We start from the raw sequence: 17564 nt of genomic DNA, 5'->3' as shown, positions 1-17564 counted from the left end.
CGCCATCCTACGTCAAAGTCTCTGACCCCAACAAGCCCCTCCTCCTGATAGGTCTCCCCCCCCTCCCCCCCTCCACAGGGTCAGTAGCCCCAGGGGAGACCAAGCTTCTACTAACCCCCACCCGACAGCAGAAGCGCAGGATTTCATTGTCAGCCCGGCCATCGGCACCGGAGCCGGCAGCGCTGGCGCGAGGCGTGGGGAGGGTCTCCAGGGGGAGTGTTTGAAGCTGCAGCTCGGCCCGGTACCGATCCGGAAGCCGCTGGGGGTAGAGGAAGGCGGGGCGGGTGAGCGCAGCCTTAGGCGCTCGCGGGCAGCCGGAGGAAGCACCGGAGGCGACAGGGGCGCCAAGTTCCCCAGGAGGCTGCGCTCCCGGGAAGTTTCCCACCGGTTGCCGGGAGCAGGACGGGGTGCGCCAACGGCCCTCGCCGGCCACCAGCTCTGGGGCGCAGACTGGGAACTTGAGCAAAAACACTCCTCCCTTCGCCGGCGTATCTCACTCCCACCACTGCCACTAGCCCCTCCAGCGCAGCCCCTTGCCTTCCGCCAGTACGACTGTCGCCAAGGCCGTGGAGGAAAGGGGAGGAAGGAATCTCCAGCACAACCAAACTGCGGCAAAAAAAAAAAAAAAAAAGGGAAGAAATTCCTTCTCCTGAGACCAATTCCCTCAACCGACACGGAAAACCAACCCCGAACAGGCAAAGCTGCAATTCCAGCCAAGATTGCGGCGTGCGGGAGGGGTGCCGGGTCAGGAGCGCCGCGGCGGTCGGGGACCCGGGAGCCCGCGCACCCCAGAACCGCTCCCCGAAGGCACAAAGCTTCCGCCAACAATACCTGCGGGCTCCTCCCGGGTCTCCCAGCGCCGGCGCTGCGCGTCTCGCCGTCTCCCTTCCCCAGGCAGTCTCCTCCTCCGCGCACGCCCGCTCCCCTTCGCTTCTTCCAGAACTCGGCAGCCGGAGGTCCTTGGGAGAAAAAAATGTGAGCGCTCGCACGATTCCTTTCTCTCCGCCGCCGCCGCGCAGCCCGGCTCGCTCCTTCTCCCTCGCGCTCCCGCGCGCGCCGCGCCTCTCGCGCCCCGCGTTTCCTTCTCAGCAGCCCCTGCGAGCGCCCTCAGTAGCCATTATTCACGGGTCGCCAGGGGACAGGAGGTAATTAGACCGCCCCGTGGCCGCATCCACTCGGAAAGCGCGATGCAGACGCGGGGCGGGGGGGGGGGGGGGCGCGCACACGCGCGCGGGGAGGGGCGCGCGACGAGGGGGCTTGACTGCGCGCAGCCCTCGCGCCAGAGGAGGGGGAGGGGAGAGGAAGGGGGAGCGGGGAGGAAGGGGCGCGGGGGGACGCTCCAGCGGCTCACTGCGGGGGCTCCGGGTCACAGGCTAGGAGGCTCGGTGGCGCTTAGGGATGGGGGGTGGGGCGAATGTTTCCGTGTGTGTGTGTGTGTGTGTGTGTGTGTGTGTGTGTGTGTACGCGCGCGCGCACGCCAGCCAGAGATAAAAGGGGAGGGAGGGAACGCTTTAATATTTTCCCAGTGACTTACGAGCCGGTGGGTGAGCTCTTCCTGGCTGCGCGTTTCAGTCCGTGTGTGTATCAATGAGGCGTCTACTGCTGGTCTGTCCTACGTGTGAATGTCACGGGGCGTAGGGGTCTGGCTGCGAGCTGTGAATGGCTGCGAGCTGTGAATGTGTCTCTGGGTCTCAGAGGAACCGAGTGATGCGGTGCCTGCGTGGGTCATGTTTGTATGCGATTGTTTATGGGGGGGTGCCTGCGTGGGTGTGACTGCGCCTGTGCAGAGCTGTGTCTGTGTGAGGTTGGGGGGATTGTGTCTGCGTGGGCCCGAGTGTGTCTGGGGGGTGTTGTGTTACGTGTGGGCTTGTTTGCGAGTGGGATTGTGGCTGTTGGGGCTGTGCATGGAGGAGGAGTGCGCTTGTGCAGGGCCGTGGGTCCGCGAAAGGCGGTGGTGCGTGTCTGAGGGCGATCTTGCCTGGGGCTGTGTTCTGCGTGTGGGTCTGAGGCCTGGCGGGCGAGGTGGAGGTGGCGGTGGTCCGAGTGGTGTCGGGGATCCCATAACCGCAGAAGAACCACTAAGGCTCGAACAGGCTGCGGCGGGGTCAGGGCTCGGAGCGCCCAGCCGTGGCGGAGGAGGGAGGAAGAGGGAAGGCGGAGGCGGGGACTTCATCTGCGCCCCCTCTCTGCACTGGAGACGCAGCTTAGACACAGACCCTGACACTTGCCCGCTCCAGGTGCTGGAGACACTGGGGTTGGAGGACCCTGCTGCGCAGGGGAAGCTGCCCAAGGGCTGGGGCAGCCGGAGCTGACACTTGGGGTCCAGGAGCAGCCTGGAAGCCTGCGCGGCCAGGGTTGCCTGAAGAAGCAGGTCGTGGACGGGAGACAGTGGAGGACTAGCCGGAGACAAAGAAGACGGCGGGGAGGGGGCGGGTGTTTCAGGGCGGACCACACCTCCAGGTTTCCTCCCCTCCTGACCCCCACCCCTCGGCAGAGGGGTGGCCCTGCCAAGACGCTGAAGGCTGGCGTGGAGCCCCGCGCAGTGGTGCGGCCCCTCCCTGCCCAGTCCCCAAGCTGCCTCGAGCCTGGAATTACGTGCCCAGGCGGCTGCGGTGGGGCGGGGGTGCGGGGACGTTTTGAGCAGTGGGGGTGGGGGTCTGAGCGGTCAGGAGGGCGTGATGCCAAGGCACTGTGATTGAGCGCTGGGCTGGCCACCGCCTTCCTGGGCGTCTCACCGCCCACGCAGCCAGTCACTCATTCATTCATCCATCCATTCGCCTCTCCATCCACCCACCCACCCTTCTTTCCAGACATGTGTCCGACCTACAGGGGTCGGTCTATTCTATTATCGATCATCATTATGGATTATTGAGCCACAGACCACACAGCCTTGTCAGACCTGGCTCTCTCCGCTCTCCTCTGGTCTCCACTCGCTAGTGTTTCACTCTCCTCAACCCTCACCAAGCTTCCCACTCAGACCCCTCTCTGTTCTGGTAAGCGGGGAGGAGCACAGGTTTTGTGGTTCAGAGATGGCCACCTCCCCTCTCCCCATCTCCCACCCGCATCTCCCAACCTCCCCATACATCCAGGGTAGGGGCTTCCCCCACCCTCCCTGGCAGCATCTCCACCTCACTGCTCCAGGGCCTCCCTCAGTCCAGCCCCCTCTGGGTTGGGGTGCGGAGAGCAAAAAAGGGTTTCGTGCCAGGATTGCTGTGCCACCAGGTCCTTGGCTGAGGCCTGTGCAGGGGCTGGTGGCAGAGACCACCCGTTTCCCAGTGGCGTAAACAGGCAATCCCAGTGTCAACTGGGAAACTAAAAACAGATCCTGGGCTCTAGCCCGGACCTAATCAGTCCCAGTGCCCAGAGCCTCGCTGTCTTCTTGCTCATGCTGATCCCTCTGCCAAGGAAACTAGCTTACTGCCAGGCCCGGAGCATCCAGACTCCGGAGTGTGGCGCCCACCTGGGGACAAAGAGCAGGCCTCGCTCCCAGAAATGGACCCAAAACAGCCCTCTGGGCTGACGGAGCCCTGGCTCACCTGTGAAGGGGCTGACTGCAAGCAGCCACTCCCAGCCAGCAGGCCCCAGGCAGCCCCGCTCCTCCCTGGGCCGCCATCTTTAAAATGCAGACTGCTCCGTCTCTACCTTTATGATCTGGCCTGGGAACCAGGGCCCTCAGACCTAAGGCCACTGGGTGAGCCAGGAGAGGCCCACTGTGTGCACCATTAGATAAAACACACGCACAAATATCTGCTGGGGACACCAACCCAGCCATAAACCGATCCATGACCTGTCACAGTGCCACCTGACCCTCGCCTCAGCCTGTCCCTGTCACAGCCTGACTCAGTCACCTCCTCCATGCAGCCACCCACAAAAGGTCAAGACCGGCCAGACTAGAATGGCAGTGCTTGCCTCTTCCCCTGGAGCAGGCAGGCTCCCACCCCACCCTGGTTTTAGAGCAATCAAGGAAGGAAGAGTCCTCACAGCTGTTGAGGTCCCACGCGGTCAGGCCCACCACCTCTGATCGCATCCCCACCCTCCTCACTGTCCCTTGAATTTGCAGGCCCACTCTCAGTTCACGGCCTTGTCCTTGCTGGTCCCTCTGCCTGGAAGGCTCTTCCCTAGCTTCTAATGGACCACATAATTTACCTGTCCGTGGATTTATTTTTGTTTGTGTACCCTCCGTATCTGGAATGGTGCCTGGCACACACTCAGTATCTGTTGAATGGTTCAATGGGGAAGTGAAGGACGGCATGAGGCCGACCCCAGCCCCTCCTGTGAGCATGGCCAGGCCGGGCGTTCTCTTCTGGGAGCCAGCAGCCCCTTAAGAGAACAACAGGGGGTGGGGATGGAGAGCACCAGGGCAAGGGCAGCAGGGGCGCTCCGGGGCTGCCCTTCAGGGCTCTGGATCCCCCTCGCATGCCGGGGGGTTGGAGGAATGAGATGGTGGTACCATGGCTTATTCTAAAGGAGAGCAGAGCCCTTCATCTGTCCAGCGCCCTCTGTTGTTCCTGGGGCCGTCGGGTGGAAGGTCCAGATTCACATCTGCCAAAGGGGGTGGACGGCCCTGCCTGGCCAAGGCCTTCCTTTAAGTGCTAAAGGGAGTGTCGTGTGTCGTGTCCTTAGAACAGCCCTGCGCGCCCCGCGGCGTTCTGCCCATCCCTCAGGGCGGTCGAAGGTTTGTCAACACACAGAAGACAGTCTGATCCCTGCTTGACCATACGTTTCTAGAGAGATCTTGCCACCTCTGCCTGGCACAGAGCAGGTGCTCAACATGCATTTAGCAAATGAATGAATGAATGAAGTGACAATGTCAAGATTCAAACTTAGGTCTTCATGGCGCCCAAACCCTGGCTTGTCCCATCAGACTCTATTGGCAGATTCCATGGGATCAGGGCAGCAGCACCCAGTACACAGCAGGCACTCCATAAATGCTGAGGGAATGACCAGCACGGGAGGTTGCCTGGCTGGCAAGATCCCTGCTCTGTCCAGGGGTCTGACTCCACTACCCACCAATGAGCCCTAATCCAGGCGAAGTGGGGCGAGGGGACCCACCCCATAGCTTGACTGGTGGGAGAGTTCTCTGGGCGAGCGTGGGGTGTTCCCAGTCTCAAAGGGCCCGCTCTTTCCTGGGGAGGTGGCGCAGTGTTCAAGAGAGCTGGGCCTGGACGGCGCCCGTTGGTTTGCTCAGCGCTGAATAGGTGCTTTCCTGTGACGTCTGTGTCTAAATGCTGTCCCAGGGCTAAATAATAGCAGGAGCCGTGGGGGAGACCCAGCATGGGCTCGCAGGGTGCAGGCAAGGGGGTAGCAGGGCTCACTGATATGCTACCGGGGGCAGGGGTTAGCCAGGGCCACCCGGTGGGCACAAGAAGCAGAGAAGAGGGCTCTGGACTCCACCCATCAGACCAGGCACATGCCACTGAGACCCAGAAGTTGCATTCAAGTTCAGCCCTGGGCTGGTGACCCTCAGGCCCTCCTCGCCTGGGGGCTGTGTGCAAATATGAAGGCCTGGGGTCAGAGGTGGCCAGGCAGGTTTCACATCTACTCCGCACATGTTTATGGAGGAGTCAGCCCGTGATTTCTAACCTCTGTCTCTGCCTCCACTTAATCACCCTCCCTATTTCAGAGACAGGTCCCTGAGGTCCAAACAACTGACCTGCTCAAGGTCATGCAACGTGAGTGTAGCAGAAATACCCATCCATTTGGTTGGCAAATGTTTACTGAGCACCTTCTGTGTTCCAGGCACTGTTCTAAGAGTTGAGGATTCAGAGTGAGGAATGAGAAAACGTTTCTAGTCTTTTCCAGCTGTGGTGCAGGCAAGAAGCAGAGTGACTGAGCAAACGGCGCAGCACGTTCCATCAGGTGGGGCAGTGCTACCACACGTGAAGCGAGGGAGCGGGCTGGAGCTTTGTTTTCATGTTGGGGCTCAGGAAGCTCACACTTGAAATCATTTGAGAACAGATTTGAAAGACTAAGTAGTGAGGCATGCAGCTCTCTGAGGGCAGACTGCAGATAGAGGGAACAGCACGTGCAAAGGCCCCGAGCAGGAACAGGGTGGGAATATTCAAGGAATGGCAGAGGCTGGTGTGGTTGGAGCAGAGAGCAATGGGTGAGTGGGAAAAGATGGGACAGAGAGGTGACAAGGAGCCACATCTTTGTAAGGACCCTGGCTTTCACAGGGAGTGAGGTGAGGAGTCTGCAGTGTTTGAGCACAGGAGGGACATTCCCTGAGGTCCTCAGTGTCCCCCTGGCCCCTGTAGCTAAATGGTTAGATCACTGGCCTGTGCACTGAAAGTTCTCGGGTTCAGTTTTGGCCAAGGGCACATACCTGGGTTGTGGGTTCGATCCCCGGCCCCAGTTGGGGTGCGTACGGGAGATGTTTCTCTCTCCCTCCCTCCCTCCCTTCCTTCCTTCCATTCTCTCTGAAAAATCAATGGGGAAAAAAATATTCTCAGGTGAGAATTAATTATAAAAAAAAGACAAAGAGAGAGAGAGAGGATAGGTGTGGGAACAGGGCAGGAGCGGGAGAACACTGAGGCGGCCCCTGCACAAGATGGAGCTACAGCGGCCGGTGGTGGGTGGTCGGGCCGTTGGCAGGGCTGGTGGGAGGCGCGTCCTCAGAAAGGAACCCCCTGCCTCTGGCAGGTTACTGACCTCTGGGCCGATCTGCTGGCCATGAAGAGGCCTCGTTTCTCGTGGGCACACCGAGCAGTGTCCTGCCCGGGACAGCACTGGGCAACCTGCCAAGGTACTTTCCCATCCCAAGCCTCAGTTTCCCCTTCTCACGAACATGTTGGGCCAGGTCAGACCAAGGGCCCTGTCGGCCATGTCTCCCCCACGGCTCCTGCTCTCCCAGACCAACTGAGTAAATCTGCTCCACACACCTCCACTCCAAAAATCTCCACTCCACACACCTCCCTCCACACACCTCCCTCCACACACCTCCCTCCACACACCTCCACTCCACACACCTCCACTCCACACACCTCCCTCCACACACCTCCCTCCTCACACCTCCCTCCACTCACCTCCCTCCACACACCTCCCTCCTCACACCTCCCTCCACACACCTCCCTCCACACACCTCCCTCCACACACCTCCCTCCTCACACCTCCCTCCACACACCTCCCTCCACACACCTCCCTCCACACACCTCCCTCCACACACCTCCACTCCACACACCTCCCTCCACACACCTCCCTCCACACACCTCCACTCCACACACCTCCACTCCACACACCTCCCTCCACACACCTCCACTCCACACACCTCCACTCCACACACCTCCACTCCACACACCTCCACTCCACACACCTCCCTCCACACACCTCCACTCCACACACCTCCCTCCACACACCTCCACTCCACACACCTCCCTCCACACACCTCCCTCCACACACCTCCACTCCACACACCACCCTCCTCACACCTCCCTCCACACACCTCCCTCCACACACCTCCCTCCACACACCTCCACTCCACACACCTCCCTCCTCACACCTCCCTCCACACACCACCCTCCACACACCTCCCTCCACACACCTCCACTCCACACACCTCCCTCCACACACCTCCCTCCTCACACCTCCCTCCTCACACCTCCCTCCACACACCTCCACTCCACACACCTCCCTCCACACACCTCCACTCCACACACCTCCCTCCACACACCTCCACTCCACACACCTCCCTCCTCACACCTCCCTCCTCACACCTCCCTCCACACACCTCCACTCCACACACCTCCCTCCACACACCTCCCTCCACACACCTCCCTCCACACACCTCCCTCCACACACCTCCACTCCACACACCTCCCTCCAAACACCTCCCTCCACACACCTCCACTCCACACACCTCCCTCCACACACCTCCACTCCACACACCTCCCTCCTCACACCTCCCTCCACACACCTCCCTCCACACACCTCCCTCCACACACCTCCACTCCACACACCTCCACTCTACACACCTCCCTCCTCACACCTCCCTCCACACACCTCCCTCCACACACCTCCCTCCACACACCTCCACTCCACACACCTCCACTCCACACACCTCCCTCCTCACACCACCCTCCACACACCTCCCTCCACACACCTCCACTCCACACACCTCCACTCCACACACCTCCCTCCACACACCTCCCTCCACACACCTCCACTCCACACACCTCCACTCCACACACCTCCCTCCACACACCTCCACTCCACACACCTCCACTCCACACACCTCCCTCCACACACCTCCCTCCACACACCACCCTCCACACACCTCCCTCCACACACCTCCACTCCACACACCTCCACTCCACACACCTCCCTCCTCACACCTCCCTCCACACACCTCCCTCCACACACCTCCACTCCACACACCTCCCTCCACACACCTCCCTCCACACACCTCCACTCCACACACCTCCACTCCACACACCTCCCTCCTCACACCTCCCTCCACACACCTCCCTCCACACACCTCCACTCCACACACCTCCACTCCACACACCTCCCTCCACACACCTCCCTCCACACACCTCCCTCCACACACCTCCACTCCACACACCTCCCTCCACACACCTCCCTCCACACACCTCCACTCCACACACCTCCCTCCACACACCTCCCTCCTCACACCTCCCTCCTCACACCTCCCTCCTCACACCTCCCTCCACACACCTCCCTCCTCACACCTCCCTCCTCACACCTCCTTCCACACACCTCCCTCCTCACACCTCCCTCCACACACCTCCCTCCTCACACCTCCCTCCACACACCTCCCTCCTCACACCTCCCTCCACACACCTCCACTCCACACACCTCCACTCCACACACCTCCCTCCACACACCTCCCTCCACACACCTCCACTCCACACGCCTCCCTCCACACACCTCCACTCCACACACCTCCCTCCACACACCTCCACTCCACACACCTCCCTCCACACACCTCCCTCCACACACCTCCACTCCACACACCTCCCTCCACACACCTCCCTCCACACACCTCCCTCCACACACCTCCACTCCACACACCTCCCTCCACACACCTCCCTCCACACACCTCCCTCCACACACCTCCCTCCTCACACCTCCCTCCACACACCTCCACTCCACACACCTCCCTCCACACACCTCCCTCCACACACCTCCCTCCACACACCTCCACTCCACACACCTCCCTCCTCACACCTCCCTCCACACACCTCCCTCCACACACCTCCCTCCTCACACCTCCCTCCACACACCTCCCTCCACACACCTCCCTCCACACACCTCCCTCCACACACCTCCACTCCACACACCTCCCTCCACACACCTCCCTCCACACACCTCCACTCCACACACCTCCCTCCACACACCTCCCACCACACACCTCCCTCCACACACCTCCCTCCTCACACCTCCCTCCACACACCTCCACTCCACACACCTCCACTCCACACACCTCCCTCCACACACCTCCACTCCACACACCTCCACTCCACACACCTCCCTCCTCACACCTCCCTCCACACACCTCCCTCCACACACCTCCACTCCACACACCTCCCTCCACACACCTCCCTCCTCACACCTCCCTCCACACACCTCCACTCCACACACCTCCCTCCACACACCTCCCTCCTCACACCTCCCTCCTCACACCTCCCTCCACACACCTCCCTCCACACACCTCCACTCCACACACCTCCACTCCACACACCTCCCTCCTCACACCTCCCTCCACACACCTCCCTCCACACACCTCCACTCCACACACCTCCCTCCACACACCTCCACTCCACACACCTCCCTCCACACACCTCCCTCCACACACCTCCACTCCACACACCTCCCTCCACACACCTCCCTCCACACACCTCCCTCCACACACCTCCACTCCACACACCTCCCTCCTCACACCTCCCTCCACACACCTCCCTCCACACACCTCCACTCCACACACCTCCCTCCACACACCTCCACACCACACACCACCCTCCACACACCTCCCTCCACACACCTCCCTCCACACACCTCCCTCCACACACCTCCCTCCTCACCCCTCCCTCCACACACCTCCCTCCACACACCTCCACTCCACACACCTCCCTCCACACACCTCCCTCCTCACACCTCCCTCCACACACCTCCCTCCACACACCTCCCTCCTCACACCTCCCTCCACACACCTCCCTCCACACACCTCCCTCCACACACCTCCCTCCACACACCTCCCTCCACACACCTCCCTCCACACACCTCCCTCCACACACCTCCACTCCACACACCTCCCTCCACACACCTCCCTCCTCACACCTCCACTCCACACACCTCCACTCCACACACCTCCCTCCTCACACCTCCCTCCACACACCTCCCTCCACACACCTCCCTCCTCACACCTCCCTCCACACACCTCCCTCCACACACCTCCCTCCACACACCTCCCTCCACACACCTCCCTCCACACACCTCCACTCCACACACCTCCCTCCTCACACCTCCCTCCACACACCTCCCTCCACACACCTCCCTCCACACACCTCCCTCCACACACCTCCCTCCTCACACCTCCCTCCACACACCTCCCTCCACACACCTCCCTCCACACACCTCCACTCCACACACCTCCCTCCACACACCCCCCTCCACACACCTCCCTCCACACACCTCCACTCCACACACCTCCACTCCACACACCTCCCTCCACACACCTCCCTCCTCACACCTCCCTCCTCACACCTCCCTCCACACACCTCCCTCCACACACCTCCCTCCACACACCTCCCTCCTCACACCTCCCTCCTCACACCTCCCTCCACACACCTCCACTCCACACACCTCCCTCCTCACACCTCCCTCCTCACACCTCCCTCCACACACCTCCCTCCACACACCTCCCTCCACACACCTCCACTCCACACACCTCCCTCCTCACACCTCCCTCCTCACACCTCCCTCCACACACCTCCACTCCACACACCTCCCTCCACACACCTCCCTCCTCACACCTCCCTCCACACACCTCCCTCCACACACCTCCCTCCACACACCTCCCTCCACACACCTCCCTCCACACACCTCCACTCCACACACCTCCCTCCACACACCTCCCTCCACACACCTCCCTCCACACACCTCCCTCCACACACCTCCACTCCACACACCTCCCTCCACACACCTCCCTCCACACACCACCCACCACACACCTCCCTCCACACACCACCCACCACACACCTCCCACCACACACCTCCCACCACACACCTCCACTCCACACACCTCCCTCCACACACCTCCCTCCACACACCTCCACTCCACACACCTCCCTCCACACACCTCCCTCCACACACCTCCCTCCACACACCTCCCTCCACACACCTCCCTCCTCACACCTCCCTCCACACACCTCCACTCCACACACCTCCCTCCACACACCTCCCTCCACACACCTCCCTCCACACACCTCCCTCCTCACACCTCCCTCCACACACCTCCACTCCACACACCTCCCTCCACACACCTCCCTCCACACACCTCCCTCCTCACACCTCCCTCCTCACACCTCCCTCCACACAACTCCCTCCACACACCTCCCTCCACACACCTCCCTCCTCACACCTCCCTCCACACACCTCCCTCCACACACCTCCACTCCACACACCTCCCTCCACACACCTCCCTCCACACACCTCCCTCCACACACCTCCCTCCACACACCTCCCTCCACACACCTCCCTCCACACACCTCCCTCCACACACACCTCCCTCCACACACCTCCACTCCACACACCTCCCTCCACACACCTCCCTCCACACACCTACCTCCACACACCTCCCTCCACACACCTCCCTCCTCACACCTCCCTCCACACACCTCCCTCCTCACACCTCCCTCCTCACACCTCCCTCCACACACCTCCCTCCACACACCTCCCTCCACACACCTCCCTCCACACACCTCCCTCCACACACCTCCCTCCACACACCTCCACTCCACACACCTCCCTCCTCACACCTCCCTCCACACACCTCCCTCCACACACCTCCACTCCACACACCTCCCTCCACACACCTCCCTCCACACACCTCCCTCCACACACCTCCCTCCACACACCTCCACTCCACACACCTCCCTCCACACACCTCCCTCCTCACACCTCCCTCCACACACCTCCACTCCACACACCTCCCTCCACACACCTCCCTCCTCACACCTCCCTCCTCACACCTCCCTCCACACACCTCCCTCCACACACCTCCACTCCACACACCTCCACTCCACACACCTCCCTCCTCACACCTCCCTCCACACACCTCCCTCCACACACCTCCACTCCACACACCTCCCTCCACACACCTCCACTCCACACACCTCCCTCCACACACCTCCCTCCACACACCTCCACTCCACACACCTCCCTCCACACACCTCCCACCACACACCTCCCTCCACACACCTCCACTCCACACACCTCCCTCCTCACACCTCCCTCCACACACCTCCCTCCACACACCTCACTCCACACACCTCCCTCCACACACCTCCACTCCACACACCTCCCTCCACACACCTCCCTCCTCACACCTCCCTCCACACACCTCCCTCCACACACCTCCACTCCACACACCTCCCTCCACACACCTCCCCTCCACACACCTCCCTCCACACACCTCCCTCCACACACCTCCACTCCACACACCTCCCTCCACACACCTCCCTCCTCACACCTCCCTCCACACACCTCCCTCCTCACACCTCCCTCCACACACCTCCCTCCACACACCTCCACTCCACACACCTCCCTCCACACACCTCCCTCCTCACACCTCCCTCCACACACCTCCCTCCACACACCTCCCTCCACACACCTCCCTCCACACACCTCCCTCCACACACCTCCACTCCACACACCTCCCTCCTCACACCTCCCTCCACACACCTCCCTCCACACACCTCCCTCCACACCCCTCCCTCCTCACACCTCCCTCCACACACCTCCACTCCACACACCTCCCTCCTCACACCTCCACTCCACACACCTCCCTCCACACACCTCCCTCCACACACCTCCCTCCACACACCTCCCTCCACACACCTCCACTCCACACACCTCCCTCCACACACCTCCCTCCTCACACCTCCCTCCACACACCTCCCTCCACACACCTCCACTCCACACACCTCCACTCCACACACCTCCCTCCACACACCTCCCTCCTCACACCTCCCTCCTCACACCTCCCTCCACACACCTCCCTCCACACACCTCCCTCCACACACCTCCCTCCTCACACCTCCCTCCTCACACCTCCCTCCACACACCTTCCTCCACACACCTCCCTCCACACACCTCCCTCCACACACATCCCTCCTCACACCTCCCTCCTCACACCTCCCTCCTCACACCTCCACTCCACACACCTCCCTCCACACACCTCCCTCCTCACACCTCCCTCCACACACCTCCCTCCACACACCTCCCTCCACACACCTCCCTCCACACACCTCCCTCCACACACCTCCACTCCACACACCTCCCTCCACACACCTCCCTCCACACACCTCCCTCCACACACCTCCCTCCACACACCTCCACTCCACACACCTCCCTCCACACACCTCCCTCCACACACCTCCCTCCACACACCTCCCTCCACACACCTCCCTCCTCACACCTCCCTCCACACACCTCCACTCCACACACCTCCCTCCACACACCTCCCTCCACACACCTCCCTCCACACACCTCCCTCCTCACACCTCCCTCCACACACCTCCACTCCACACACCTCCACTCCACACACCTCCCTCCACACACCTCCCTCCACACACCTCCCTCCACACACCTCCACTCCACACACCTCCCTCCACACACCTCCCTCCACACACCTCCCTCCACACACCTCCCTCCTCACACCTCCCTCCACACACCTCCACTCCACACACCTCCACTCCACACACCTCCCTCCACACACCTCCCTCCACACACCTCCACTCCACACACCTCCCTCCACACACCTCCACTCCACACCCCTCCCTCCTCACACCTCCCTCCACACACCTCCCTCCACACACCTCCCTCCTCACACCTCCCTCCTCACACCTCCCTCCACACACCTCCCTCCCCACACCTCCACTCCACACACCTCCACTCCACACACCTCCCTCCACACACCTCCACTCCACACACCTCCCTCCACACACCTCCCTCCTCACACCTCCCTCCACACACCTCCACTCCACACACCTCCACTCCACACACCTCCCTCCACACACCTCCCTCCTCACACCTCCCTCCTCACACCTCCCTCCACACACCTCCCACCACACACCTCCCTCCACACACCTCCCTCCACACACCTCCCTCCACACACCTCCCTCCACACACCTCCACTCCACACACCTCCACTCCACACACCTCCCTCCACACACCACCCTCCACACACCTCCACTCCACACACCTCCCTCCACACACCTCCACTCCACACACCTCCCTCCACACACCTCCCTCCACACACCTCCCTCCACACACCTCCCTCCACACACCTCCCTCCACACACCTCCACTCCACACACCTCCCTCCACACACCTCCCTCCACACACCTCCACTCCACACACCTCCCTCCACACACCTCCCTCCACACAGCTCCCTCCACACACCTCCCTCCACACACCTCCCTCCTCACACCTCCACTCCACACACCTCCCTCCACACACCTCCCTCCACACACCTCCCTCCACACACCTCCCTCCACACACCTCCCTCCACACACCTCCCTCCTCACACCTCCACTCCACACACCTCCACTCCACACACCTCCCTCCTCACACCTCCCTCCTCACACCTCCCTCCACACACCTCCCTCCACACACCTCCCTCCACACACCTCCCTCCTCACACCTCCCTCCACACACCTCCCTCCACACACCTCCACTCCACACACCTCCCTCCTCACACCTCCCTCCACACACCTCCCTCCACACACCTCCACTCCACACACCTCCCTCCACACACCTCCCTCCACACACCTCCCTCCACACACCTCCCTCCACACACCTCCACTCCACACACCTCCCTCCACACACCTCCCTCCTCACACCTCCCTCCACACACCTCCCTCCACACACCTCCACTCCACACACCTCCACTCCACACACCTCCCTCCTCACACCTCCCTCCACACACCTCCCTCCACACACCTCCACTCCACACACCTCCCTCCACACACCTCCCTCCTCACACCTCCCTCCACACACCTCCCTCCACACACCTCCCTCCACACACCTCCCTCCACACACCTCCCTCCACACACCTCCCTCCTCACACCTCCCTCTACACACCTCCCTCCACACACCTCCCTCCACACACCTCCCTCCACACACCTCCACTCCACACACCTCCACTCCACACACCTCCCTCCACACACCTCCCTCCTCACACCTCCCTCCACACACCTCCACTCCACACACCTCCACTCCACACACCTCCCTCCACACACCTCCCTCCTCACACCTCCCTCCTCACACCTCCCTCCACACACCTCCCTCCACACACCTCCCTCTACACACCTCCCTCCACACACCTCCCTCCACACACCTCCCTCCACACACCTCCACTCCACACACCTCCACTCCACACACCTCCCTCCACACACCTCCCTCCTCACACCTCCCTCCACACACCTCCACTCCACACACCTCCACTCCACACACCTCCCTCCACACACCTCCCTCCTCACACCTCCCTCCTCACACCTCCCTCCACACACCTCCCTCCACACACCTCCCTCCTCACACCTCCCTCCACACACCTCCCTCCACACACCTCCCTCCACACACCTCCACTCCACACACCTCCACTCCACACACCTCCCTCCACACACCTCCCTCCACACACCTCCACTCCACACACCTCCCTCCACACACCTCCACTCCACACACCTCCCTCCACACGCCTCCCTCCACACACCTCCCTCCACACACCTCCACTCCACACACCTCCCTCCACACACCTCCCTCCACACACCTCCACTCCACACACCTCCCTCCACACACCTCCCTCCACACACCTCCCTCCACACACCTCCCTCCTCACACCTCCCTCCACACACCTCCACTCCACACACCTCCCTCCACACACCTCCCCCCACACACCTCCCTCCACACACCTCCCTCCACACACCTCCCTCCACACACCTCCCTCCTCACACCTCCACTCCACACACCTCCACTCCACACACCTCCCTCCTCACACCTCCCTCCTCACACCTCCCTCCACACACCTCCCTCCACACACCTCCCTCCACACACCTCCCTCCTCACACCTCCCTCCACACACCTCCCTCCACACACCTCCACTCCACACACCTCCCTCCTCACACCTCCCTCCACACACCTCCCTCCACACACCTCCACTCCACACACCTCCCTCCACACACCTCCCTCCACACACCTCCCTCCACACACCTCCCTCCACACACCTCCACTCCACACACCTCCCTCCACACACCTCCCTCCTCACACCTCCCTCCACACACCTCCCTCCACACACCTCCACTCCACACACCTCCACTCCACACACCTCCCTCCTCACACCTCCCTCCACACACCTCCCTCCACACACCTCCACTCCACACACCTCCCTCCACACACCTCCCTCCTCACACCTCCCTCCACACACCTCCCTCCACACACCTCCCTCCACACACCTCCCTCCACACACCTCCCTCCACACACCTCCCTCCTCACACCTCCCTCCACACACCTCCCTCCACACACCTCCCTCCACACACCTCCCTCCTCACACCTCCCTCCACACACCTCCCTCCACACACCTCCCTCCACACACCTCCACTCCACACACCTCCACTCCACACACCTCCCTCCACACACCTCCCTCCACACACCTCCACTCCACACACCTCCCTCCACACACCTCCACTCCACACACCTCCCTCCACACACCTCCCTCCACACACCTCCACTCCACACACCTCCACTCCACACACCTCCCTCCTCACACCTCCACTCCACACACCTCTCCTGTGGGCACTAGAGCAACAGTGAACAAAACGGACATCCCCCTGCCCAGGTGGCTGGCCGGCCACTGAGCAATTCCAGCCTGTTCCTGTCCTTCCCCCGCAAAACCACCTAAGGCCCAGGCCTTCCTGAGAGCCGGCCGCCGTGTGAGGCTGAGAGCTCACAGTGGGGAAAATGTTTTCTTCTGGAACCAAAGACCTCGGTGTTTTAGCTGGGGAAGGGGATCGGGATGATGAATATCCAAGTTCCCTTAAGTTTTTACAATATTTTCAAACAGTTGGCGTGCCTGGTCCCTCACTCCCCCACCCAGGGGCTGGCAGGAGAGGTGAGAGGTAAAATCTGGGATCTCCCTGGTTAGTTCTGGCCAATGTCTGGGCAGGAGAAAGGCTATTTGGCATCCACCTCTCCCGCCCTGGGGGGGGGGGGGGGGGAGGGGACACGGCACAGGGTGGCCCGGCCTGGCCCTTGGCCCTGTAGGGGCTGAGTTGGGTGCTGCCCGCCAGCCTGTGACAGAGACCAGTTCTCTCCCTGCCTGCTTTTGAG

The 17564-nt window shown here is 62.2% G+C and overlaps 1 protein-coding gene across 1 annotated transcript in view; it reads right to left on the bottom strand.

The window, feature by feature from the left end:
• LOC129147385 (basic salivary proline-rich protein 1-like) overlaps positions 1-17564 on the bottom strand; it is an 84035-nt gene that overhangs the window by 25041 nt on the left and 41430 nt on the right. The window contains exon 3 of the mRNA XM_054709329.1: positions 832-959. Coding sequence (XP_054565304.1) covers positions 832-959 — 128 coding nt within the window. The remainder of the gene's footprint in view (positions 1-831; positions 960-17564) is intronic.

This window comes from Eptesicus fuscus, chromosome 20 (assembly GCF_027574615.1).
Source record: "Eptesicus fuscus isolate TK198812 chromosome 20, DD_ASM_mEF_20220401, whole genome shotgun sequence".
NCBI lineage: Eukaryota > Metazoa > Chordata > Mammalia > Chiroptera > Vespertilionidae > Eptesicus > Eptesicus fuscus.
This window is presented reverse-complemented; position numbering and strand designations above follow the sequence as displayed.